A 25233-nucleotide genomic window follows, 5' to 3' on the forward strand; every position below is an offset into this window, starting at 1 on the left:
TGGCTTGTATGGTCAGTATAGACACAAGTACACACACACACACACACATAGGAAATAAGGAGCTGAGGAAATCTGGGTCACTGTTAGCCGTATCCAGCTCAGAGCTGTGAGCTTTCGGTTTTGGGTGATGCCAAGGCTGAAAATGTGGAAGCATAACACAATTACAGGCACCTGCAGAAAGCTTTTCTCTGAGTAGAGCGTGTTTCAAGAATAATAAAGATCCTATATTGGCGTAAACAGCCTAAATGCACGAATGCATTTTTATAGATGAACATGTTTTCGCTATATGAGTCAGTCAGTCCTTAGAAGCATGAAAGGACAGCTTGTGTTATCTGAAGCACTCCAGAGACAGACTTCACACACACAGCCAACAGCAGTGATCAAACAGATCAGAGAATTAAAAAAGGGGGGGGAAATCACTTACATAGCCTAGTGATATGCACGGGACAAAATAGATAAACACGTACATGAAAATAATAGTTGGATAATATTTAATCTCAAAACTCTTCAAACAGCAAGAATCCCCTGATCATGAGGAACAACACAAATGTGAATTGTTTACACACATGCAAGACCTCAAGTTTACAGCCTGCAGAGATCACCTCTACTCGACATAAAATATTAATATTCTGTTAGAAGTTCAAACTGATGCAGTTCACCTCATTGACTCCTATACCAATATCTCTCGCCTTTCGACATATACTTTAACACTATATGACTAGCGCGCGGGTGTAGGATATAATGCTCCGGACCTGTGGGTTGTTGTGTGAACTTTATTTTTTTGTGTTTATTTGCCACTGTGCGCGCGAATGGACACAGGATTTGTGCAGAATATAAGGGGTTTAAAGGACAGCTTTGACGTGGACTGTTCCTAGGGTCGCGTGCCGATTTTTCTGCGCTGTATGCGGACTGCGCACGCGGGTCCGCAGTGGCGGGTTGCGCGCGTGCGTTTGCGCGTACGCGGGTGCTGTTGTAATTTCACGTCACATGAAGTTTGATCAGCGGTCCGATTGGATGATCCGCAGCTCTGACCTGAATTGAGAAGCTCTTGCGCTTGTTTGCTCGTACGCGGTGTTTGTCCTGTAGCCTGAATGCACCTCTCCGGCATCGCGTGAGGGAGTCGGTGCACATCTGGCGGTTTTTGTTGTCGCCCTCTCGCCCGGACTGGATGTTGCGCGTGAGCTGAAGAATTCTAGAGGTCGGAGACAAAATGCGGCGCCGAGCGCACGCGAGCGTCCTGCTCCTGCCGTGGCTGGTGCTGCAAACCCAGGCAGGCTTTCCAAACCAAATCAATATCGGTGAGTGAGTTGATTATTTATTAATCAAAATATTAGACATCTCCTTCCTTGGAAACGAGCAGAGATCTTCATCTACCTGCTGCATCACCCACAGACACTCCATACGAGAAGTTTGCATCTCTAGCGCCAAACGGAGTGTAAATGATGTGAATGTTACTAGTACTATCTCTCACTCGAACAAGTCTAAAGTCAAGTAAATGCTCTTAACTCATCTGATCTCGCATGCAGGTGGTCTCTTTATGCGCTCCACGGTCCAGGAACACAGCGCGTTCCGCTTCGCCGTTCAGCTATACAACACCAATCAGAACATCACCGAGAAACCCTTTCATCTGAATTATAACGTGGACAATCTGGAGTCATCCAATAGCTTTTCAGTCACGCACGCGTGTGAGTCTGCTCTTTTTTTTCCATATACAATTCTGCGGGACGCCCCGCACCTGTTCTCCTTTAACCTTTAGAGCGTTGTAATAACGATATATATAAGTGTTGAATTCAGGTGAATTGGGACACTTTTTGCCATTGAGATGACTGGGAAAACTGCCCCAGTTAAGCTGAATTCACCCATATCTATCTATCTATCTATCTGTCTATCTATCTATCTATCTATCTATCTATCTATCTATCTAAGAATAGAATGAGTGCTCCTTTTTCTTACCAAAGATGGAGATTTGGTTTTCAACTTTGCAGGGACATATTGTGAGGAGGCAGGAGACAACCCTCAGATTCTAATTTTTAAAACAAACCAAAAGCGATTCAAGCAATGAGTCACAGGACCTTGATCATGTTCACAATGTAGGTGTTAAGAAAATTCAATTGCGTGGAAGTAAATCTCTTATTACAAGCATGTGCAATATTCCTCACATCATGGGTCTCATTTTCTGTTATTTCTCTGCCCATAACATATTAAATAAGACTTCTGTCCTGTTTCTGGTATTTGACTCTGAATCCTCTTGTTTACCTATTATTAAAAACTTTAAAGTTAATTGCATTAAGTGTCATTTTAGTCATAGGCAACAAAAGGCAGCAACATTACACATGAAGTGCTGCCCCCGCACACAACTGTAACAGACACATGCTCTGTTTGTCTCATCCGAAGATTCTCTCAGGTGAATTCATAAAATAAAATGCAACCAAGTACAGTACAGTTTATTTGTAGTAAGCATGTAGAATTTGGCTGGAGTTGACAGCCAAAATGAGGTGAAAGCCAAGGTTTTAATATGAAAGAACCAATGATTTAGATGCAATGTCAAGAAAAAGAGAAAGAAAGCAAGTACAAAAAAAAAGAAGAAGAAAAGAGAGCAGATAAAGACTGATAGTGTGAGAAGTTGGCAAAAAAAGAGAAATGGAGAGAAGAAAACATGAAAAACTCTTCTGTGGCACAAGCCTCAGGTCTTGATAATGGAGAGATTGAGAGAATAGCAGAAAGACTGAGGGAGAGATATGATGATGAGTGCAAGCTGACATTTACACACATGCCCAAACAAGTGCAAGGGTTAGTGCCCTGCACTGGGTGAGTGTGTGCACGAGAATGAGAGAGCTTTACCATCATTATAAAATGCCTGTTTACAGCTGCTGTCATTACCATTTTGTGTCTTGCAAACCCAGGCAGGCTTTCCAAACCAAATCAATATCGGTGAGTGAGTTGATTATTTATTAATCAAAATATTAGACATCTCCTTCCTTGGAAACGAGCAGAGATCTTCATCTACCTGCTGCATCACCCACAGACACTCCATACGAGAAGTTTGCATCTCTAGCGCCAAACGGAGTGTAAATGATGTGAATGTTACTAGTACTATCTCTCACTCGAACAAGTCTAAAGTCAAGTAAATGCTCTTAACTCATCTGATCTCGCATGCAGGTGGTCTCTTTATGCGCTCCACGGTCCAGGAACACAGCGCGTTCCGCTTCGCCGTTCAGCTATACAACACCAATCAGAACATCACCGAGAAACCCTTTCATCTGAATTATAACGTGGACAATCTGGAGTCATCCAATAGCTTTTCAGTCACGCACGCGTGTGAGTCTGCTCTTTTTTTTCCATATACAATTCTGCGGGACGCCCCGCACCTGTTCTCCTTTAACCTTTAGAGCGTTGTAATAACGATATATATAAGTGTTGAATTCAGGTGAATTGGGACACTTTTTGCCATTGAGATGACTGGGAAAACTGCCCCAGTTAAGCTGAATTCACCCATATCTATCTATCTATCTATCTGTCTATCTATCTATCTATCTATCTATCTATCTATCTAAGAATAGAATGAGTGCTCCTTTTTCTTACCAAAGATGGAGATTTGGTTTTCAACTTTGCAGGGACATATTGTGAGGAGGCAGGAGACAACCCTCAGATTCTAATTTTTAAAACAAACCAAAAGCGATTCAAGCAATGAGTCACAGGACCTTGATCATGTTCACAATGTAGGTGTTAAGAAAATTCAATTGCGTGGAAGTAAATCTCTTATTACAAGCATGTGCAATATTCCTCACATCATGGGTCTCATTTTCTGTTATTTCTCTGCCCATAACATATTAAATAAGACTTCTGTCCTGTTTCTGGTATTTGACTCTGAATCCTCTTGTTTACCTATTATTAAAAACTTTAAAGTTAATTGCATTAAGTGTCATTTTAGTCATAGGCAACAAAAGGCAGCAACATTACACATGAAGTGCTGCCCCCGCACACAACTGTAACAGACACATGCTCTGTTTGTCTCATCCGAAGATTCTCTCAGGTGAATTCATAAAATAAAATGCAACCAAGTACAGTACAGTTTATTTGTAGTAAGCATGTAGAATTTGGCTGGAGTTGACAGCCAAAATGAGGTGAAAGCCAAGGTTTTAATATGAAAGAACCAATGATTTAGATGCAATGTCAAGAAAAAGAGAAAGAAAGCAAGTACAAAAAAAAAGAAGAAGAAAAGAGAGCAGATAAAGACTGATAGTGTGAGAAGTTGGCAAAAAAAGAGAAATGGAGAGAAGAAAACATGAAAAACTCTTCTGTGGCACAAGCCTCAGGTCTTGATAATGGAGAGATTGAGAGAATAGCAGAAAGACTGAGGGAGAGATATGATGATGAGTGCAAGCTGACATTTACACACATGCCCAAACAAGTGCAAGGGTTAGTGCCCTGCACTGGGTGAGTGTGTGCACGAGAATGAGAGAGCTTTACCATCATTATAAAATGCCTGTTTACAGCTGCTGTCATTACCATTTTGTGTCTTTGACTGGCCTGGCTGCTCATCTGAGCGTGTCTGTGTGAGAGACTGTGTTTGTGAGCTTTTGGTTTCCTAGCTTATCATGATGGTTATTGCTGCAGTCATTGATCTTTCTTCACTACATTAACACGCACATACACACACATTGCTTCAGGCATCTGGTTAGCCCATCAGACAAAAACGGCTGGGCTTTTAAAAATATAAATAAAAAAAGTTTGCGAGTGGAGACATATTCACATAACCTCTCAGACTCTGAAGGTGATTTTAAAGTTTAATGAAAAAACTCTGCGGAGATGCTCTCAAAGCTCAAAGTACATATTCAGGAATAACATGACAGGAAAGACAAAGTGCTTTAACAGTGATGCAAGAATGGTTCATAAATGGAGACAGACACTTATTTTTCTCTCTGGGGATGTCTTTGAATCAGAGCACACGCACGTTTGCATGCAGTGCTTGTATTAGTCAGGTGTTACCTCGGTACAGTCGCTCACAGCGCTGTGAGAGTGAGTTGTGCGTCAAACGGTTCCTGAGCAAAAGGTTTTGACAGCTTACGTATGCAGTGACCCTGCTGTTTTAATTGAGGCAATCTGCGTAGAGGAGAGAAGACTAGGGGTCAGAGGGTCTGTAAACAGGTTATTTTTCACTCACTCTTTTGCTCTCTCTCCCTCTCTATGGTTTTCCGTCTTCGCATAGTTTTTTCTTTATTATTCCCTGGAGCGTTCGAGAGACAGATGAAAAGAAGGGCAGAAAGGCAGCAAGCAGATGTTAACCTGCTGGCTCAGTTAGACGAACAAATGAAGGAGAGAAAAACAGAGCGAGAGAGAGAGACATGTAATCATTACCTCGTCTCTGTCATTTCTACGCCACTAGCGTTACCAATTGGAATAGCAAAAATAACTTTTAAAGTCGGCATGAAATTGAAATTTCTAAATGCATGTAATTGGTTTTATTAAACGATTCTTCCATTTCATTTTTACAATTTTGTTTGACCTTGTAATTTTTTATGAAAATGTCATAACTCAATCTTCCGGTGAAATATCAGACTTCTCTCAAGTGATGTGGGCCGTATTTATGTAATAATTTCGTCCTCATAAACTCTGCCCATTTCTTACAATCGACTGCAAGCTCGCATTAATTGCTATCTCTACTTTTTTTTTCTGTTTGATAATCCCACAATAAATATGAACAGTACAAAAAAGATTCAATATTTTGACTTTGATGAAACTGTAAGAAATTACTGATAACTATAACCAATTATTAACAGCATGTTATGGGCAATACAATAACCAGTAATTTTGCTTGTTGGCGATTTGGTTAAAAAAACACTCGCTTGTATTAAATTTGTAAATAATCTACACTTCACAATGCATATGTGTAGTCCAAAACTGTTGATTCCATATTTAAATTGATACATATGTGACCCTGGACCACAGAACCAGTCTTAAGTCGCTGGGGTATATTTGTAGCAACAGCCAAAAATACATTGTATGGGTCAAAATTATTGATTTTTCTTTTATGCCAAAAATCATTAGGATATTAAGTAAAGATCATGTTCCATGAAGATATTTTGTAAATTTCCTACTGTAAATATATTAAAACTTAATTTTTGATTAGTAATATGCATTGCTAAGAGCTTCATTTGGACTTTAAAGGTGATTTTCCTCAATATTTAGATTTTTTTGCACCCCCAGATTCCAGATGTTCAAATAGTTGTATCTCAGCCAAATATTGTTGTATCCTAACCATACACAAATGGAAAGCTTATTTATTCAGCTTTCAGATGAAGTATAAATCTCGATTTCGAAAAATTGACCCTTATGACTGGTTTTGTGGTCCAGGGTCACATATTAGTTTCACCTTCAAATTATAGACATTACGTTTTTGGAGTACACAATGCAAAATAGCCACTGATATATTGTGCACCTGTAGTTGTTTTATAGGTTTAAACACTTCTCATGTCTGTAATTGGTCAGACAAACAGATATTCTCACCATAAAATCTTATCATGGGTCAAGTCAGTGTTGCTATGTTGGACTGCTCAAACAAGCTGAGCAATAATTTGATTGCGCCACAGTATTTACACTTTTCAGGAAAATCCAACTACAAAATGGCTTACTTGTAGATGACTCTCTATTAAGCTCAGATAGTAGAAAGTATAGTAACAAAATAAATAAATAAATACATTTAAAAAACATAAAAATCACACACACTTCAGCTTAAAGGACTGAATGTGAGAGTGAGTAAGAGCTGAATGTGTCTCTCTGAACTGCAGTGATGGTTTGTTCTCATGGTGAGAGCTGATTTCCACTGAGGTGCGATCAATATAGAAAGAGAGCAAGACAGGACCACCTAAAACACGCAATCACACTAAAACAGATACCCAGACAAATGCAATGCTCCAGTTGTGTGTAGATATGAGCCATATGATTTTCTTTCTTCTTTAGACACATTTCATGAAAATCCAGTTGGTGAATTCAGGACAATGATATTACATCGTGACTCACTTTGAATGTATGTATCTCGCTGATCATTGTCCAAACACTTTGATTGGTTTTGGTGAAAAACAACCAAATAGAGCACCAAAGTGATGATGTATTTTTGAAGGTTAACCCGGCGGTTAGCATCACTCTGGTTCTGTAGTCATATTTAGCCACTTGTTATAAACGGTCTTTTTCAAGACAATTAAAAAGCTTTAGAAAAATCACAGACAGTTTTTGGCCACAAAAATGTTTCACTTTCTGGTGCATCATACAGGGCTTCCGCCACCTACTGGACTGGAGTGTGAAGCAGAGGTGCAAAGGAGAGCATTGGTAACCGATGCAATTTTAATGGATTTAAAATCTGCTTATAAAAAAAACATTTAGATAGACCACTAATTTGAATATTGGGGATGTGTCACCCTTAGCGTCTATGGTGGATATGGCTTTAGGTGCAGGACTCAATGTGTGTGTTTGTTTGCCTGTAGTCTCTTAAGGCCCGTTCACACCAAGAACGATAACTATAAAGATAACTATATTAGCGTCCACACCAGCGGACGATATTGTCTGTTTATTCCAAGCGCACGCTCGTCTGCCGCTTTAAATTCTCAAGCTCGTTATGGCAGGATTGATTCTGATTGGCTGTCAATGATTTTATTGTTCATCAGCTGGATCGTTCTGAAAGTGATTCCAACGATATCGTTTCTCTGTGCCTTTATCGTTATAGCTGTGGTGTGGACTCTGCCATTTTTTAATATGAGAAAGATTTTTAGAACTATATCTTTATCGTTATTTTAATAGTTATCGTCCTTGGTGTGAACGGGCCTTTACAGTGTTTGCAGAGGTGTTCTGTGTTGGTCTCTCTGTTGTACCAAAGTTCTCAATCGTGTATGAATGTATTTGCTTTGCTGTATGAATGTTTGAGCATGTATGCTTTTAAATGTAGGCCGTGAATGTGTGTTCATCTATGTGTGATGATTTTTAACCTCTGGGCTCTCTGAGTAATGTGACATTTGCTTGTATTTTCCTTCTTTTTTCTCCCTCATGTCGACATACCACCTATTTTTTTTCTTACTTTTTTGTTTGTATATCTTCTGGACACATTTAGGAACATTTGTCCCATTTGTTCCTTTTCCTAGAATCGGCTAACCTCTATTCATGCCATGGTCTGTTAGTCTCTCCTATTCTCTCCCTCGCTCTCTTACTTTTCAAGAAGCAGGTGTTTGTGCAAGGCAAAAATTATTTGCTTCAGGAAACAAAAGTAAAAATGTCCTCCCTCTGGGTAACGTGAGGTTGTAAATATTCAGTTAATAATACAGCACTAAACCTGAATTAATGCTTAACATTGACTTTTCTGGGCATTCTTTCATATATTACTGTAGAGATGTCAGTGAACTCAATCCGTCTACTGTCAGCTTAGCTACATGTTTGCCAGATTTAGAAACATTCTTTAAATAATTTAGGTGACAACTGCATTTAGGGTATTTAAAATAAAAATAACAAGTCATTTGATTTGGATTTTTGATGAATTCACATCGTATTGAAATACATGCAGCCTGTGACATTAAACCAGATGTCATAACCTTTCCATTTCTGCGGACAGGCTATTGTCTCTTTAGATCGCTTTTAAAGACTCAAACACACACACATACACACACACTCAGTCGAGATCATCATAATACAAAATGCTTATGAGTGTTTGTGTGCCTAATGTTTGTTTATCCTGAAATGAACACTGACTCTGCTTCCGTCTTTCTCTTGGTCTTGCAGTCTGTTCTCAGTTCTCCAGGGGTGTATATGCAATATTTGGATTCTACGACAGGAGGTCAATGAACACATTAACGTCATTCTGCGGTGCTCTGCACACCTCCTTCATCACTCCATCTTTTCCCACGGACACAGATGTGCAGTTTGTCCTGCAGATGAGGCCAAGCCTCCGGGGGGCACTGCTCAGTTTGCTAGCCCATTACAAATGGGAGAAATTTGTCTACCTTTATGATACTGATAGAGGTGAGTAAAGACACACACAAACACATATACTGTCAGTGGCTGTCAGTTTTTGCCCAAAAAAGAAAATTGTGACTGAAAAGAAGTTATTTTGAGAAATGTCTCAGAGTGTTTGGTTGCCAACATTCTTCAAAATATGTTCTTTTGTGTTCTGCAGAAGAAAAAATGTCATACATGTTTGGAACAACATGAGGGTGAATAAATGATGACAGAACTATCCCTTTGTAGCAACAGATCTTTTCTTCTGTATTTTGATGTATATCTGGATGTAACAGATTATTGAAAAATAAAAAAAGCAGGGTGATTTGACTCTATGCATCGGTTGTTGATTGGATTTTGAGGTGTGGGCATTGCACTCAAAAGTGAGTGGGTTGGGGTTTAAGCGGACTAAATGGCCCAGGCCCTGTTTACACCTGCTATTAATATGCATCTTTGCTGATCCGATCATGAGTGGATGACAGTAAATACAAGTGTAAAGGGGGTCTAAATCATTTAGAGCTTGTTAACTTTCAACCACTTCCAGAGGTAGTCAAAAACACATTTCACCTGATTCTTATTATTCTTATCTGTCTACCTACCTACCGACTTAATATGTAATCATTGTAGAACGTGTTGTGAGAAAGTGCACCAAAACCAGGGCCGTCCTTAGGGGGGTGCAAGTGGTGCGGTCGCACCTGGCCCCACGGCGAATGGACCGAGGGGGACCCTCCCCGGAACGCGATCGTGCTTTTAAGGAGCACAATTTTAAAATTCATCTTAACCTACTTTAAGTATTATTCATTCAGTCATTTTTCACCATGTTTAATGAAGGTGCTGTAAAAGATTTTGTCCATACAATGTTTAGCAAGACCCTCTTATCGCTAATGAGAAACTCGTGTTTAATCATCTTTAATAAACCTTTGCGGGTCTGATATATGGCCTTCCACTTATACTAACATGTATGACTAAGAGGTGAAGTGCTTGTGTGTATGTATGTCTTTTGAATTCTCACCTCTCTGCAAGCTGTCAGTCTTGATTAATTGGTCACGGCTAAACAGCCTTGCGGCCTGGCACTCCAGGATGTATGCTAATTAACATAGTGATTGATTGAATGTATGTGTGTGTGTGTGTGTTGTCCTATAATGAATGTGATCACAGGGCTAAAAACAAGACAGAATGGAACAGGGCTGATTTGTGTCCTGTATGGCCTTGAGCTGGAGGTTATAAAGGGTGTTAGTGAACATTTCTGTTACATTGTGTTTGCTTTGAATCCTTTGATGGAAATTCTGAGTTAAGTACACCTGTGGTGCACTCTAAGGTAAAAAGATACCAAGCTGTCACTGGGGTGGTACCCTTTCAGAAGGTACTACACATTAAAGGAACACTCCACTATTTTTGAAAATAGGCTCATTTTCCAACTCCCCTAGAGTTAAACAGTTGAGTTTTACGTAAATAATTTAGGGGTGTACCTTTTAAAAGGGGGCCACACTAGTGACAGCTTTTGTACCATTTTTCTGAGAGTGTCTCTGTTGTCTGTTAATACATACAAATGATTCAGAGTTGTCCCTCAGTTTGAAAGAACAAAGGAAACACGAATGTACAGAAATTTCATGTATATTCATGATCATATGTTGTAATCTATTAATAATGTTAAATAATTGTTAAACGAGGTTTAGGGCATTTATATGCAGATTTGGATATATTGCATTAAAAAATTGTGGATGGGAACACCCACATTTGTAAAGTGAATAAAAAAAAAAAATATATATATATATATAATTTATGTTTTTATTTTTATTTTACTATACTCTTGCTAATTAAGCGCTAATTTGTATCTTTAAGGTATGCACCCTTTAGGGCAGGGGTAGGCAAGTTCGGTCCTAGAGAGCCGCAGTATGTTTTTATTATTATATTTGACATATTTTTAAAATGTTGTATTCAGTAAAAAGACCAAATACAATATTTGTTTTCTGTTTTGCACCACTTTTCATAGAATAAATTTTTTTTCTCTCTTGAACACATCGAATGAAAACACCGATTTATTCGCAAATTGTTTTGAAATAGTCTGATTTTTTATGTTAGGGAAACAGCTTATATCAGAGCAAGCAAACTCCCCCTCGCTGGGGTGGGGTGCCTATGCAGGGGTCTGATATGTGCTGCAGTGGATCTGATGTATTGCAGCCGACCTGATTAGTAGCGTAAAGACATAATCTGCAATGGATCTGATCTATAGTGAAGCCTATCTGAAATATATGAATGAAAGCCTGAGATGCACCTGCACACATATGCACAAACGTATATATGTTTGATATAAAATGTGTGTTCTACCATTGCATTAGCATCATTAGTACAGAGTTGCAGTAATTACATTCACCATGCTTCTTTCTTTGCCTTCCCTCTTTTCATCCCTTCAGATTTGCACTGCATCAGCAGTTCCTCTATGTTCTCAAACCAGAGAGAGAAATGAAGCAGTACTTGCTCCATCATTCTGGCCCAATTCTGCCGTTACTACATCTACACAAGCCATGCGGTGTATTTTACACCATGTATTATTCTCTCTTTCTCTCTCAGGGTTTTCCATCCTACAGGCCATCATGGAATCTGCAGTGATGAATAATTGGCAGGTGACAGCACGTTCGGTGGGGAACATAGTGGATCCACTGGAATACCGGCGCATTATTGAAGAAATGGATCGTCGGCAGGAGAAACGTTTCCTTATCGACTGTGAGGTGGAACGTATTAACAGTATTCTAGAGCAGGTACATAAAAACACATATACATACATCATTTAATTTCATTTAATCTGTCGGACTGTGTATCTGTCAGTCAGTTTACAGGGCCTGTCTTTCTGTCTGTCGTGGTGGGGAACGGTTCTGTCTCAGTTTTGTGGTATTGATTAATACCTTTCCAAAATTCAACCATTGTTAGCAAATAAGGTGATAAAAATAGTGTGTGTGAGAGCATGCGTGTGTTTGTGTAAGTAGGGCACAGCGTCCTGTAACAAGGGAACAGTGAGAAAACTAAAAATACTCCCTTTCCTCTCATCCAAAAATACAGCTCTCAAAGGTACTGTTACATTCTCCGATTCTGTTTGTCTCTTTCACTTGTTCTTTGTCTTTCTGTTTTTTACCCTCTGTCTCTACTTTCCTAGTTTTTTCCCCACACACACACATATACATGGAGAGAAAAGAATGTGTGTGTGTCTGTATGTCACTAGGAGGTCACAGAGATAATGAAATCCACGAGTTGATCAATCAGCACTCAGAGAAAGCTAATCAGAGCTCTGCACTTCTAGCAGACTGGCTGTCTGCTGCTATTTGTAAATCAATATCTGTGTGTGTGTGGGTGTGGTTGGGTCGTACCTTTATGTTGTGCCTAAGAGTCAGCAAAGCTTTACTGGCACGGCATTAAAAATTTCAATATTGCCAATGTATTCAAGTGCTACACTTTGCAGAACAATAAATAATAACATGATGTGTGGGAAGACACAATATTATAACAGCTCGATTGCGCCCAACTGGTTCAAGTAGGACAATGGAGACTTTCATTTCTGATTATGTGAATATGGGCACTACTGACCTGGTCAGCACCACCACAGTTAAAAATGCAGTAATGACATTATTTGGGGAAGTATTGTTTGAGTGCTGTTATTTTAGTATAATTGGGATACTATGATAGTGTTTATTCATTTTTTAAAATAGTAAAAATTAATTTAATTTTTAAGTGAAGTTCATTTTAAAGTTAATTTAGCAAATTAAGATAATTTTAAAGTTATTTTAACAAATTAAAAAATTTTCATTTTTAATTAGTTAAATGAACTAGTTTTTATATTTTCTGTTTTCATTTAAATTTTTAAGTTTTAGTATTTTTTGTGTTTTTGTCACTTTTTGACATTTTAGTATTTTTTTATAAAAAAATACTAAAGTATTCAGCTATACTATTAATAAAAATAAAAACAGTAATTTTCCCCAGTGCATTTTTTCCCCCAGTTATTTACTATTAAAAAAAAGAAAAACTCAAGCAAGCTTTCCACCTTTTTTTCACCGCTGGGACCACAAATTGCCCATAGTTACAGAATCACATCAGTTCTTCAGGCTTTTGCATTTAATTTGTTGTTTGCTGATTCGTTCTTTTTGATCTCATGGTCTGCATAAACATTCAAACATAATGCTGGGTGACACTCTTCCATTCTTTTATTTCCAGGTCGTGATCTCAGGAAAGAACAGTCGAGGATATCATTACATCCTGGCTAATCTTGTGAGAAAATACACACACATGCCCAGATCTCTTCTTTCTTAACCTTCTGTGAGTGACTTTTCACTTTTTACCATTGACCCTTGCTCTCTGCAGGGATTCTCTAACATGAGTTTGGATAAGGTGTTTTCTGGCGGAGCAAATATTACCGGATTCCAAATCATAAATCCTGATAGCCCGATCGTGCAGCAGTTCCTTCAGCGCTGGGAGCGGCTCGATGAGAGAGAGTTCCCTGAGTCTAGAAACACCCCCCTGAAGGTCTCTCTGTCTTTTTATTTCTATTCTTATTTATGTGCATTTGTGATGATGTGTTTATTTGTGAGTATGCCACTTGTGAATATGTTTGTGGAATTTATTTATATGTGTGTATGAGTAATTTAAGATAACAGTTAAGAGTTTAACATAGCACTCATATCTGTGTTGTTGGGGAAGTCGTGGCCTAATGGTTAGAGAGTTGGACTCGTAACCCAAAGGTTGTGGGTTCGAGTCTTGTACCGGCAGGGATTGTAGGTGGGGGGAGTGAATGTACAGCGCTCTCTCCCACCTTCAATACCACGACTAAGGTGCCCTTGAGCAAGGCACCGAACCCCCAACTGCTCCCAGGAGCCGCAGCAAAAAAAATGGCTGCCCACTGCTCCGGGTGTGTGTTCACTGTGTGTGTGTTCACTGCTGTGTGTGTGCACTTTGGATGGGATAAATGCAGAGCACTAATTCCGAGTATGGGCCACCATACTTGGCCACATGTCACGTCACTTATATTCTCCCATAATGTCCCAGCTATTCACTGAGTGTTAAATAGAATAGAATATGAGCTTTGAGTGTTGTGCATGTGAATGTCTGCTTGGTTCTCTTTTTATACCGATGTGTCCATACTACATGTAAACCATTTATCTGTTTGTTCTCATGTTTAGTACACCTCTGCACTGACACATGATGCCATCCTGGTGATAGCTGAAGCATTTCGGTATTTGAGACTTCAGCGTGTTGATATTTCTCGTCGAGGGAGTGCAGGCGATTGCCTTGCCAACCCAGCTGTACCGTGGAGCCAGGGAATCGACATTGAGAGAGCTCTCAAAATGGTAGGTGGGGTCCATAAAGGGCCTCAGAGATAGAAAAAAAATGTAGGGAAAAAAAGCTGCGTTCACATTTTTTAATGATCAGTGAATGTGCAATGATGTTTAGATAAGCATTTACATTTGATGGATTTGAAATGGTTTGTGTTTCTTTTTACCTTTAGACCTAATGTGCCAGAGAAACAAGCGCACAACCATCTTTCGAATTTTGTGTTCACTTCCGTTTGTGCGGTAGCTCTGTATATTTCTATGGCATCGCTGTTAAAGAGTAATTAGCTGCTGAAGTGGATTTACTTATTATAGAGTTAACAAAAGTTATCATGAGCATTGTAATGTATGAAGTGGATGCCATATAAAATGTCAGTAGACCGGGAATATTTTAAAACGAGCAGTTACTTCATAAATCCATAAGATCTTACCTTCATGCTGTGGAAATACAAACCAGAAGACAGAACACAATGAACGCAGTGCTGAAAAGGGGCGGGCTACATAAGGGTCTATATGGTTATATGATACTTCCTTTACATTTAATAATGTTGTATCATGCTTTACTTTTTTGCTGTGCTTGTTATTTTGTGGGTGTTACTGTTCCTGTGTGCTTTCCTCCCGCAGGTTCAGGTTCAGGGTATGACGGGAAATATTCAGTTCGACTCATTTGGACGGCGATTAAATTACACCATTGATGTTTATGAAATGAAACCAGGAGGAGCCAGAAAGGTTAGTGGCTCTGGGAGGACAGTTTCTATAAATTCAAACAATATTACTGTCGCAGTAAAGCCTCGAGTTACTTTGTTGTTTTTTCTCTGCCCTTTTTTTGCTTATTTTTATCTTTTAATTTTTTTGTTACAATATGTTTTCATATAGTGCAAGTAAATATTTTCTCTTGAAAGCTCAAGAAAAATTATATTTCTCATGATATGACCCCTTTAACATACACTTAAATGCTCCAGCTGCCCTCATACTTGCTTTTCATCCTCCATCAGTCATGAGATCACGTTTCTACTGAGTCATTCTCTTACTGAATTGCTGTTTTTCTGTTATTGGTCGACTATGATTGATTGATTCTGTTTATGCTGTTGCTGTTGCTGTTTCTGTCCCTTGCAGATTGGCTACTGGAATGAATATGAGAAATTTGTTTATATAGTGGAGCAGCAGGTTACCAACGAATCCTCCTCTGTGGAAAACAGAACCATTGTGGTCACTACTATTATGGTACACTATCTAAAGCTGCTTTTAAATATACCGAACCATGATCCTTCTGCCCTTTCAGGTTTAGTGTCACAGTTGCATTGCATCCTGGGTGGGCAGAAAGTTTTTCTGTTTTGCTTTGCTTTGCTTTGCACTCACTCACTACATGTTGAAACAGTCGATCACAGAAGAGTGTTTCAACTTTATCAGTGTGAGTGCCAAAGCATTTTCAGTTCCATTCCGGTGGCCTGTTGTAGCAGTGACATCACAATACTGGCTTTGGTAAGAAATAGGTTAGAATGTCCATCTCTCTGCTTCTCTCACTTCATCAAACGTAAGTACTGAATGACTGAATTGATGCCAAGCTGGATGCAAATTGCAGGAAATATAAAGAAATATACACACAAAACATGGCTGATGGTTTTCTCATACACTGTGTGAAATAGTAAGCATCAGAAAAAGATGCAAAGTAAAGTCTCTCGTTTTCTTCCCCTCAGAGTTCAGATGTGTTTTGTGTTTTCTGGCTGAGGTCCTGTTTTTAATATCCAGCTGTCCAATCAGATGTCCCAATAGGTGCAGACAGTTTGTTCTTTATTTAGCTCCCTAAAAATGACATAACTGTCCACGCCAAAATGATGAATATAAGCAGGGATGTAGCTATGTGAGTGAGTGTGGCTAGTGCCCACTCAATAGCAAATCAGTCCAATTCAAGTATTTGATTAGACTCCTTTTACATATTTCTCTAATTTATAATTCACTATTTAAGTGAAGAGTTGTGATTGAGAACTAGCTCAAAGCCTGTTCATTCAATATTATGTTCCAGTGATATTACTATATATATATATATATATAGCAGGCTATAATGTAAATCATTATGATATCATTATAGGTAATGATAATGAAAATAATTATAATTAATAAAATAATTGTAGTTAATGTAATAAATACAAATAAATAATTGATTTGGAAAAATGGTGCACTCTGTAATTTTGTCCTCATTAAAAAAAGTGTCAAAATAAAAATTAACAAAACCAAAAATAAAAAATAGTATAGAATAAAGACAAAGATTTTTTTTTTTTACAATGAATTCATTTCATTTCATTTTTATTTCAAACAAAGAAAATATATATAAAACAAAATATACAAACACAATAAATGTGTTGCGACATAACATAGGCAAACCCACATCTACCAAATGCTGCAAACAGTAATTACAACAAGTCCGAAAAGGAGCAGGATGATGCAAAAGCTTGTTATTTTTCCCACCCCTTATACAGTTCCATATCGTTCCAGTATATTTAAATCAATTACAATTACATTTTATCCCAAACAACCCATCACCCTATAATCACACATCCCAATCCCATCAGCATTATAACCCACATTCACAATCACCTCAATTCGTCCACATATCCCTTTAGTAAGATACTTTTATACAATTTTTTAAAACTGTTTAATATTTGAACATTTTTAACACCTGCTCCAAACAATTCCACAACCTCACCCCACAAATCGAAATGCACGTACTTTTTAGAGTTGTTCTTACTTTAAGCATTTTAAAGTTTAATTCTTCTCTTAAATTATACCCACCCTGCCTTTCCATAAACATATTTTGTAAACTTCCCAGAAGTAAATTATTTATTGCTTTGAACATGACTTGTGCTGTCTTAAATTTAACCAAACCAATGAACTTCAATATATTTGACTTTAAAAATAAAGAATTACAAAATAAGATGCATACAAATGCACAGCCACTCTTGAGATGCATCCTCTGACATACAGCTGCAACTTTCTTTGACTAAAAATGAAAAATCTGACTTAGATCAAAAAGAGACTGAGCTGCACTTACTTTGTAACTCCCGACCTAAAACAAAGTGATGACTACATTCGAGTGAACTGTTTCAAAATGGCAAAATTTATTTTGAATTTTATTTCTTCTCATATTGACTTTAGCTGTCCATCCCATTTTTTAACAAATAACAAGAAATGCAGAACTTCTTAATCTAGAGAATTTCAGACAGGACATGTGCCAGGTTATGCACGTAGAGATGTTTTGCCTACTGGAAATGTTATGTTGAACGACTCACTGTGTTCAAACAAACACGTTAATTGAACCAAATGCTGGAAGTGAGTTGGTTGGGGCTGTACAGTGAATACAGCGGGGCTTAAACGAGTTTCATAATTACGTCCTTAATGAAGAACTCTGAGAACTTGAGCGCAGGGGTGGATAGAGGAGAGGACTGAGATGAAACTGAAAGAATATTGATTAAAGGATGAATATGGTAATTAATCTTTTGAATAATATATAACCTGAAGGTCACAGAAACCAAATCTTGGTAGGAAAAAATAAAATGAACTTCAGAACTGTGTCAGCAGTTTTAATACAGATAAGTTACATTACTTTAGCAAAATGAAAGTTTATAAGACCAGTTATAGTTACATTAATATATGTCAGTAAAATTAGTTAGAGAAGCAAAGAAATATTTAAATGTACCATATGGTTCGCCTTATGTTACATTTAAAAGTGATGACGACCTCTTTCTGGCTCTGCCTATGATGACCTCATAAGTAGGTACAGAAATTGAAAGCAGGTTAATTAGATGATTAGTTTAATCTAAACAGACTTTTAAGACATCTAAAAAGAATGTTTCGTTCTGCACAGCTTGTGTAAAGAAACTGACACGAGTTTAAATTGCTGGAAACCAACTTAATTAAAATATAGATGATGGGGTTCAGTAAATAAGATGAAAGAAAACTAGAGTTTGATCTGATGATATTAAAGCAAAATTCTGATCTGCATTAAATGCTGAAGTTTCATCAGATCAGTTAATGTTTGGCCTGATTAAAATAGTTAAAATCACACACGTGTGAGAAAACGTCTGCTATACCCTCTTTAACCCTTCTGCATGCACTGTACACATACGTGTGTGAGTTCTGTCAGTTCTTTTCTCTCTCCAATTTGAGAAATCAGAAACCACCATTAAATAGCACTGTCCACAAAATTCAAACTTGCCCTCCTCACAATTGCTGTTTTTCTGGTAGCATGGCTGCTGGTCACATTGCTGTTATGAGACTCACAATGCATGTTTATATTTCAGTATGTGTTTGTGTGAACGCATAAGAATGAAAGAGGTGTGAAAGTGTATATGTGTGAGACATTAGCATGATTGCAGACTAATCAGTGATTTTTTTTGTGTGTGTGTGTTCTGGGCTATCAGTCTGAAAGCCGGCTGAACCTCATCTGATTTGGTTAACAGGAAGCTCCATATGTAATGTACAAGAGGAATTATATGCAGATGGAAGGGAATGATCGCTATGAGGGCTACTGTGTAGACTTGGCATCAGAAATCGCAAAGCACGTGGGCATAAGGTACAAACTGTCCATTGTAGCTGATGGGAAATATGGAGCACGCGACCCTGAGACCAAGACCTGGAACGGCATGGTGGGGGAGTTGGTATATGGGGTGAGTGCTAGAAAAATGATCCTGCGATGGGAAATTGTCAGTGGTGGGATAGTGGCTGTGTGAAGCCAGCAACCCTTAAGAGACCTTATATAAAATCACTGACCACTCTGTCAAAATAAAAGTCACAAAATCACTTTTTTGTAGGTTTTCAAATGATGTTATGCAAGATTTTCTAGCTAAATTTTAACATTTTACAATTTGGTACTTTTCAGAGTTGTTCTCAACATTCTTTCCTGTGGCACATGATTTATTTTGACACTGTAATGTGATTTTTAAATTATTTCCAGTATGCTGGTGTTGCTGACATCACCCAAGTCTTTGGTCATGGTCAGTGTTTTTACAGGATAAAGCTCCAAATTAGTGCCTCTCTGCATGTGGTACCATGGGTAAAGGCCTTCAAAATGCATTTATTTTTGGGAAAACAAAAATCAGCTCCACCCATTTGGTTCCTGTTAAAGTTGAGTAGCATAACTAACTTATTTTTTATTCACCGTAAGAAAGTGAGTGCATGTGTGTCTCTGCTTTTGTTTTGTTTTTGTGTGCCATTCAACATATCATGAATATATGAGATGCATATCAATTAATCATCTCAGGTGATTTTTATTTAAGGATTTTTTTTTTTTGTTTGTTTTTTTTGGTATTCAAACAGCTGGATCATTCCTCAGTTTTTGCATTTTTATTGTCATTTTTTTTCATATCATGAACTGAGCTTTATTGTGTTCCATGTTTCCAGAGGGCAGATATAGCTGTGGCTCCTCTCACTATAACCCTTGTCCGGGAGGAGGCGATAGATTTCTCCAAGCCCTTCATGAGTCTGGGCATTTCCATCATGATAAAGAAACCACAGAAGTCCAAACCAGGAGTCTTCTCCTTCCTGGATCCGCTGGCCTATGAAATCTGGATGTGTATCGTGTTTGCATATATCGGTGTGAGCGTGGTTCTCTTCCTGGTGAGTCGTTTCAGTCCATATGAATGGCACCTGGATGAGAATGAAGAGGCGAAGGATCAACAGACGCCACCCGACCCGCCCAACGACTTCGGCATCTTTAACAGTCTCTGGTTCTCTCTTGGAGCTTTCATGCAGCAAGGATGCGATATCTCGCCAAGGTTGGTGTATTATTTAGCCCATACTTGTCTCTCCATCCTCATCTTTATTGCTCCCCTCATCTTTGCATTTTATGGTCGTCTTGTCTTTCATGGTGCATATATGTTATTCTAATTGGGGTGTTTCACATTTTAATAAGCTTATCTTCTAACCTTAACAAATTCTGTCATCACTTTCGTCACTTCATTCATTCACTCATTTATACACTTGTTCATTCATTTTCATTCCTTCAGTCACTCCCTCACTCAGTCAGTCACTCATCAATCACAATATGGTCACTACAACTTTTCCTGTCTTTATCTCCCCTTTTTCTCTTTTGAAGTACAGCTTGTTTTAAATCAGAGGCTCAATTTTTAGTCATAGTCCTCTTTGAAACTAAAGAAACCTTTGTAGTACATTCACCCCAATAATGTCGTCATCTGTCAGTATTCGTAGCCAATTTTGTAATGACAATCATTTAACAGATTATTTTGTATGAATCAACTTAAAAATGAGGAAAATAATAAGCAATTTGAAATACACCAGCAGTTAAGATATTTTTGATGTTACATTATAAGTTTTTTGTTGAAACTTTTCTTGTTAATGATAACAATTATTAAACAAAACACAATGAAAACTGCATATTTTGAGTAATAATCTAATGTGTTTTTTAATTATTTAAAGTATAAAAAAACTTGTGGGAAAAAAATATTTATTAAAAAAATATTTAAAAATCAAAAGATGGCTTTTATGATATCCAAAACTAACTAACTGAATAAATAAATAAATCATACTGCTTTGCAGTTTGAGAACCACTGCTGGGTACCAACTAAAATAATTTATATTCACCATGTGTTGACTGTAAAATGTTCAGATTTTCTCTCTTTCACTCTTTTTCTCTTTCTTGGAGGGCTACCGTGTTCTTGCTGCATGTCTTTAATTTTACTGTCAGCAGTTGGTGTTTATAAACTGTTTCAGTGGAGGAGTGCCAGCCCTCTTCACTCATTCCATCATTCGTCTATTCATTCATTCGATTTTCCTGCCCATCGTACTCACCTTATTTCTCTTGAAGTCTTGTCTTTCATTCTTGAGGTCATCTTTGTGACCCTGTTCTTCTCATCCTCATCTTTCCGCTGTCTCTCATGAAATAGACCTGTCCAAACAGAAGCTTCACTTGTACTTTGAGTGATTTTTTGTCAGTTTCTTGAAGACATTTACATCTTTTATCGGCAGTAATAGTTTTAATACATCTGTACTAATTGTTAACCTTTCACAGGGAATTTGTTTGCTCTCCCATTGTCTCTCTTGCTCCCTCTTTCCCTCTCTCCCTCTCTCTTAGGTCTCTGTCTGGCCGTATTGTTGGAGGTGTGTGGTGGTTCTTCACTCTGATCATCATTTCATCCTACACTGCCAATCTGGCTGCTTTCCTGACTGTGGAAAGGATGGTGTCACCTATAGAGAGTGCAGAAGACCTGGCCAAGCAGACTGAGATCGCCTACGGAACACTCGACTCCGGTTCCACCAAAGAGTTCTTCAGGGTAAGACAGCAATAAAAATGTACTGTCAAATGCAATATTACTGCCATTTTTAGCCAAAACGAGGAAATAAGCCTGTGCGGTTTTTGATAATAATAAAACTTGTATTCTGTGCCAGTGTTTCTTACACTGTGTCTACACCGGACCAGTGGTGTATAAAGTACCTGAAAGCCATACTCCAGTAAAAGTACAAATATCTTACCAGAAAATGACTTTGGTAGAAGTTGAAGTCACCGTTTAGAATATTACTTGAGTAAAAGTCTTAAAGTATGTGATATTTATTGTACTTAAGTACGAAAAGTATTTTTTAAATCTTAAATGTACTTAAGTATTGAACGTAAAAGTACAAGTAAATGCAAAATGGAAAAGAAGCAAATAAATATATATTTATATTTATAAGACATTGATGCTTGCATATAGAACAGCCACCAAAAAATACTTAAGTACTGTAACAAAGTATTATTACTGCGTTACATTACACCACTGCACCGGATGCAAGCGGTGTGGTGCGACACGGCAAAATACAATAGAACCTATTATAATCTGTGATGTTGTCTACACTGGATGCAGCGCGACACGACAAATCCCCGACAGTAAACTGCTGCCTTGTTCTATTTATGATGTACTGACACAAAGGACAAATGATTTGCAATGGTCGCTTTGTCGCGTCCAATGTAGACAGAATTTAACTGTTGCGGAGCGGCGTGACAACTGTCGTGTCCAGTGTAGACACGATGTTAGTCCTGATCTTGGAGGTCCCCAACCATATTTTGGTTCTTGCCCTTATTTACATCTACACTACTGTTCAGAAGTTTGGAGTTGGTACAATTTTTTTATGTCTTTGAAAGAGGTCTCTTATGCTCAGCAAGGCTGCATTTGGTTTATCAAAAATACAGTAAAACAATAATATTGTGAAATATTGTTACAGTTTAAGATAACTGATTTCTATTTTAATATATTTCAAATTTAATGTATTCCTGTGATGGCAAAGCAGAATTTTCAGCAGCCATTAATCCAGTCTTCAGTGTTACATGATCCCTCGGAAATCATGTCTAATGTGCTGATTTGATGCTTAGAAAGTTCAAAAGAACAGCATTTATTTGAAATCTTAGTTTTTTTTAATAAAAATCTTTTGGATTTTTTTTTTTTTTTTTTCTGTCTTTACTGTCACTTTTGATCAATTTAATGGATCCTTGCTGAATAAGTATCAATTTCTTACAAAACAATCTTACTGACCCCAAACTTTTTGAACTGTAGTACAGTACATTGGTTACAGTATAGTGTTCTACAGGCAAACTGCAGTAACTACACCAACACTGAAACTAAAAAAAGCACTTTATGCAATGTATAATGTTAATGGTGCTGATATTTCCAGTAACAAAATAAGATTTTAATCAGCTTGTAAATCGCATGTGAATAGGGTTTGTGTCCCCCCCCCGCCACCCCCCCCCAAACAGATACGAGTTAAATGTGCCAAAAATCTTATTTTTCTGCCTGTCTGAACAAAGCCTAATGTGCATTATTCAACTCATTAGCCACTAGAAGCTTAACTGAATTTGTCAATTAAAGGAGACATTCAGAATGTGCAGTATTGGAAGGGTTTTTTGATTCTGGATTGAGAAATACTGATATATAGGATTGAGGGAGTGTCTGATGTTGCTTTGATTTCTTTTCATAAGCATGATAAATTTTGACAGTTATAGGCTTACTTTGCATGTTCATGGGGTGAGAATGGTAGATGATTGTTGCCTTAAATAACTTAAATATGAAATGACTAAGTGATCAAAAGGAAAGCACATATTTGTGTGAATTTACTTGCAAGAAATTCTGAAACTAAACTGAGATGACAGTCAATTGTCAATCTCACAAAAACGTGTCACCACAGGCATGCAACCATCTTTGACTAATCTAAACTAATGTTTTACTGACTATCTGTCAGATACCGTTTTTCATGTGAGGCAGCCAGAGGCCGAGTGTGTGCGTGTGTGTTTTGAGATGACAGGGAACATGGCAGTTTTAAGATGACCCAGATATACCACTTCTGATGAGCTCATCCTGTCATTTCACCTTAATGTCATGATTACTTGCTAGTGTGTGTGTGTGTGTGTGTATGTGTATGTGCGTGTATGTGTGTGTGAAAGCAGATATACATGTACACATTCTCACACACACATAATCAGTCTCTCACACAGTCACTGTCACGTCACAGACCCACTAAAGAGTGGTTGGAGACAGAGATGGAGAACACATGAAATGAGGTGCCCTTTAGCTCCTCTCTCTTTCATGAGTTGTCATCTATTAACAAAGTGGATCAGAGCAGTGATGACTGGAGATCAGCTGACACAGAGTTAGACTGAATTTGATGTGGAGACAGTCTCCACCTTGTGTTCATAACTTGCAGCAAACATTTCTAACAAGTAGTGAGTATAGCTCAGCTATTAGATGGTAATGCTGGTTTGAGTTTAGGTAGAAATACAATGTGGGTATATCGTGGAACGGTCACCACAAAAAAAAAAAGTTTAAAGAAATAATCAAAATAATAATGTGACACTGAAGACTAAAGTAATGGCTGCTTTGCCATTACAGGAATAAATTACATTTTAAAATATATTCAAGTTGAAAACAGTTATCATAATAATATTTCGCAATATTACTATTTTTACTGTTCTTTTTTTGATAGTAGTGAACTCTCAACAAATGATTTAAAGCAGAATTTTTGGAAGTAAAGATTGTTGGGGCATAACAACACTCTTATGTATAGTTTATAAGGCTTGCATGAAAAAGGTCTTCAGAATTTCTCCTTTTGCATTCTGAGTAAGTCACTCGCACATACAGGTCTGAAAGAACATAAGTCTGAGTTAATGATGATAGAATTTTCATTTTGGGTGAACTATTCTTTTAATGAAGGTAATGACAGGTTAATGAAAATGTAAAAATACAAAAAGGTTTCTGGGAGGGTTAGGTTTAGGGGTTTGGGGAAAGGAATATATGGCAGGTCAATATTTAAAAATTGTGCCCACCATGATTAATAGCTCTGTTATGTACTTGAGAATCCGACTAGCCAGACCCAGCTCATCCAGTAGTGTAAGTTGGTATGTGGATGTTTATCATGTTAGAAAAAAAATCATTATTTTTGCATTTTCATTTGGCACAGAAATTGCACACTTCGCCCTTTAAATTCTAGTTTGTGCCTGAAAACTCAAGAAAAACACATTCACAAATGCATACACTCCTACACCAGCTGTTTGGAGGTCAAGTTAACCTACCTATATGTACGAAGATATGTGTGAGAGTATGTGTCCTATAAACTGTCCTATAAAGGAAGGAAGTGTGTGTGTGTGTGTGTGTGTCTGTGTGTTTGTCCTAATAAATTTAGGTGTGTGTGTGAGAGCGAGAGAGTCTGTGTGTGTGTGTGTGTGTGTGTGTGTGTGTGTGTTTGTGTTCTCTCCAGAGATATCCTGTCTGCTACATGGCCATTTATAGCTACTCTCGCTAGAGATGGACACAGAATATTTTGGTTTATGAAACTTAAGCTTTGATTCATCTCAATTTCAACAGAATTACAATTAGTAAAGCCATAGTTTCTCTCTTCTTTCATTCATGTATTCACTGTGAGCATGTTGTGTGGGAGAACTGTGTTGAAATGTTTTTTTTTT

At 37.8% G+C, this 25233-nt stretch overlaps 1 protein-coding gene across 8 annotated transcripts in view; it reads left to right on the forward strand.

The window, feature by feature from the left end:
• Positions 1–960: 960 nt before the first annotated feature.
• The window catches only part of LOC107680378 (glutamate receptor 3), a 35996-nt gene continuing 11723 nt past the window's right edge, over positions 961–25233 (forward strand). For 4 of the 8 annotated variants that reach the window (XM_016476244.1, XM_016476243.1, XM_016476245.1 and 1 more), the window contains exons 1-12: positions 961–1298; positions 1527–1685; positions 8764–9003; positions 11551–11738; positions 13183–13236; positions 13330–13491; positions 14145–14312; positions 14919–15023; positions 15411–15518; positions 18752–18958; positions 19692–20065; positions 21382–21580. In XM_016476244.1, coding sequence (XP_016331730.1) covers positions 1211–1298; positions 1527–1685; positions 8764–9003; positions 11551–11738; positions 13183–13236; positions 13330–13491; positions 14145–14312; positions 14919–15023; positions 15411–15518; positions 18752–18958; positions 19692–20065; positions 21382–21580 — 2052 coding nt within the window. In that variant the 5' untranslated portion in view covers positions 961–1210. Of the gene's footprint in view, positions 1299–1526; positions 1686–2897; positions 2932–3159; positions 3319–8763; positions 9004–11550; positions 11739–13182; positions 13237–13329; positions 13492–14144; positions 14313–14918; positions 15024–15410; positions 15519–18751; positions 18959–19691; positions 20066–21381; positions 21581–25233 lie in introns of those variants that run through there. The other 4 variants (XM_016476240.1, XM_016476239.1, XM_016476241.1 and 1 more) reach the window with 3 other exon arrangements.

This window comes from Sinocyclocheilus anshuiensis, unplaced genomic scaffold (assembly GCF_001515605.1).
Source record: "Sinocyclocheilus anshuiensis isolate Anshui unplaced genomic scaffold, SAMN03320099.WGS_v1.1 scaffold1262, whole genome shotgun sequence".
Lineage (NCBI taxonomy): Eukaryota > Metazoa > Chordata > Actinopteri > Cypriniformes > Cyprinidae > Sinocyclocheilus > Sinocyclocheilus anshuiensis.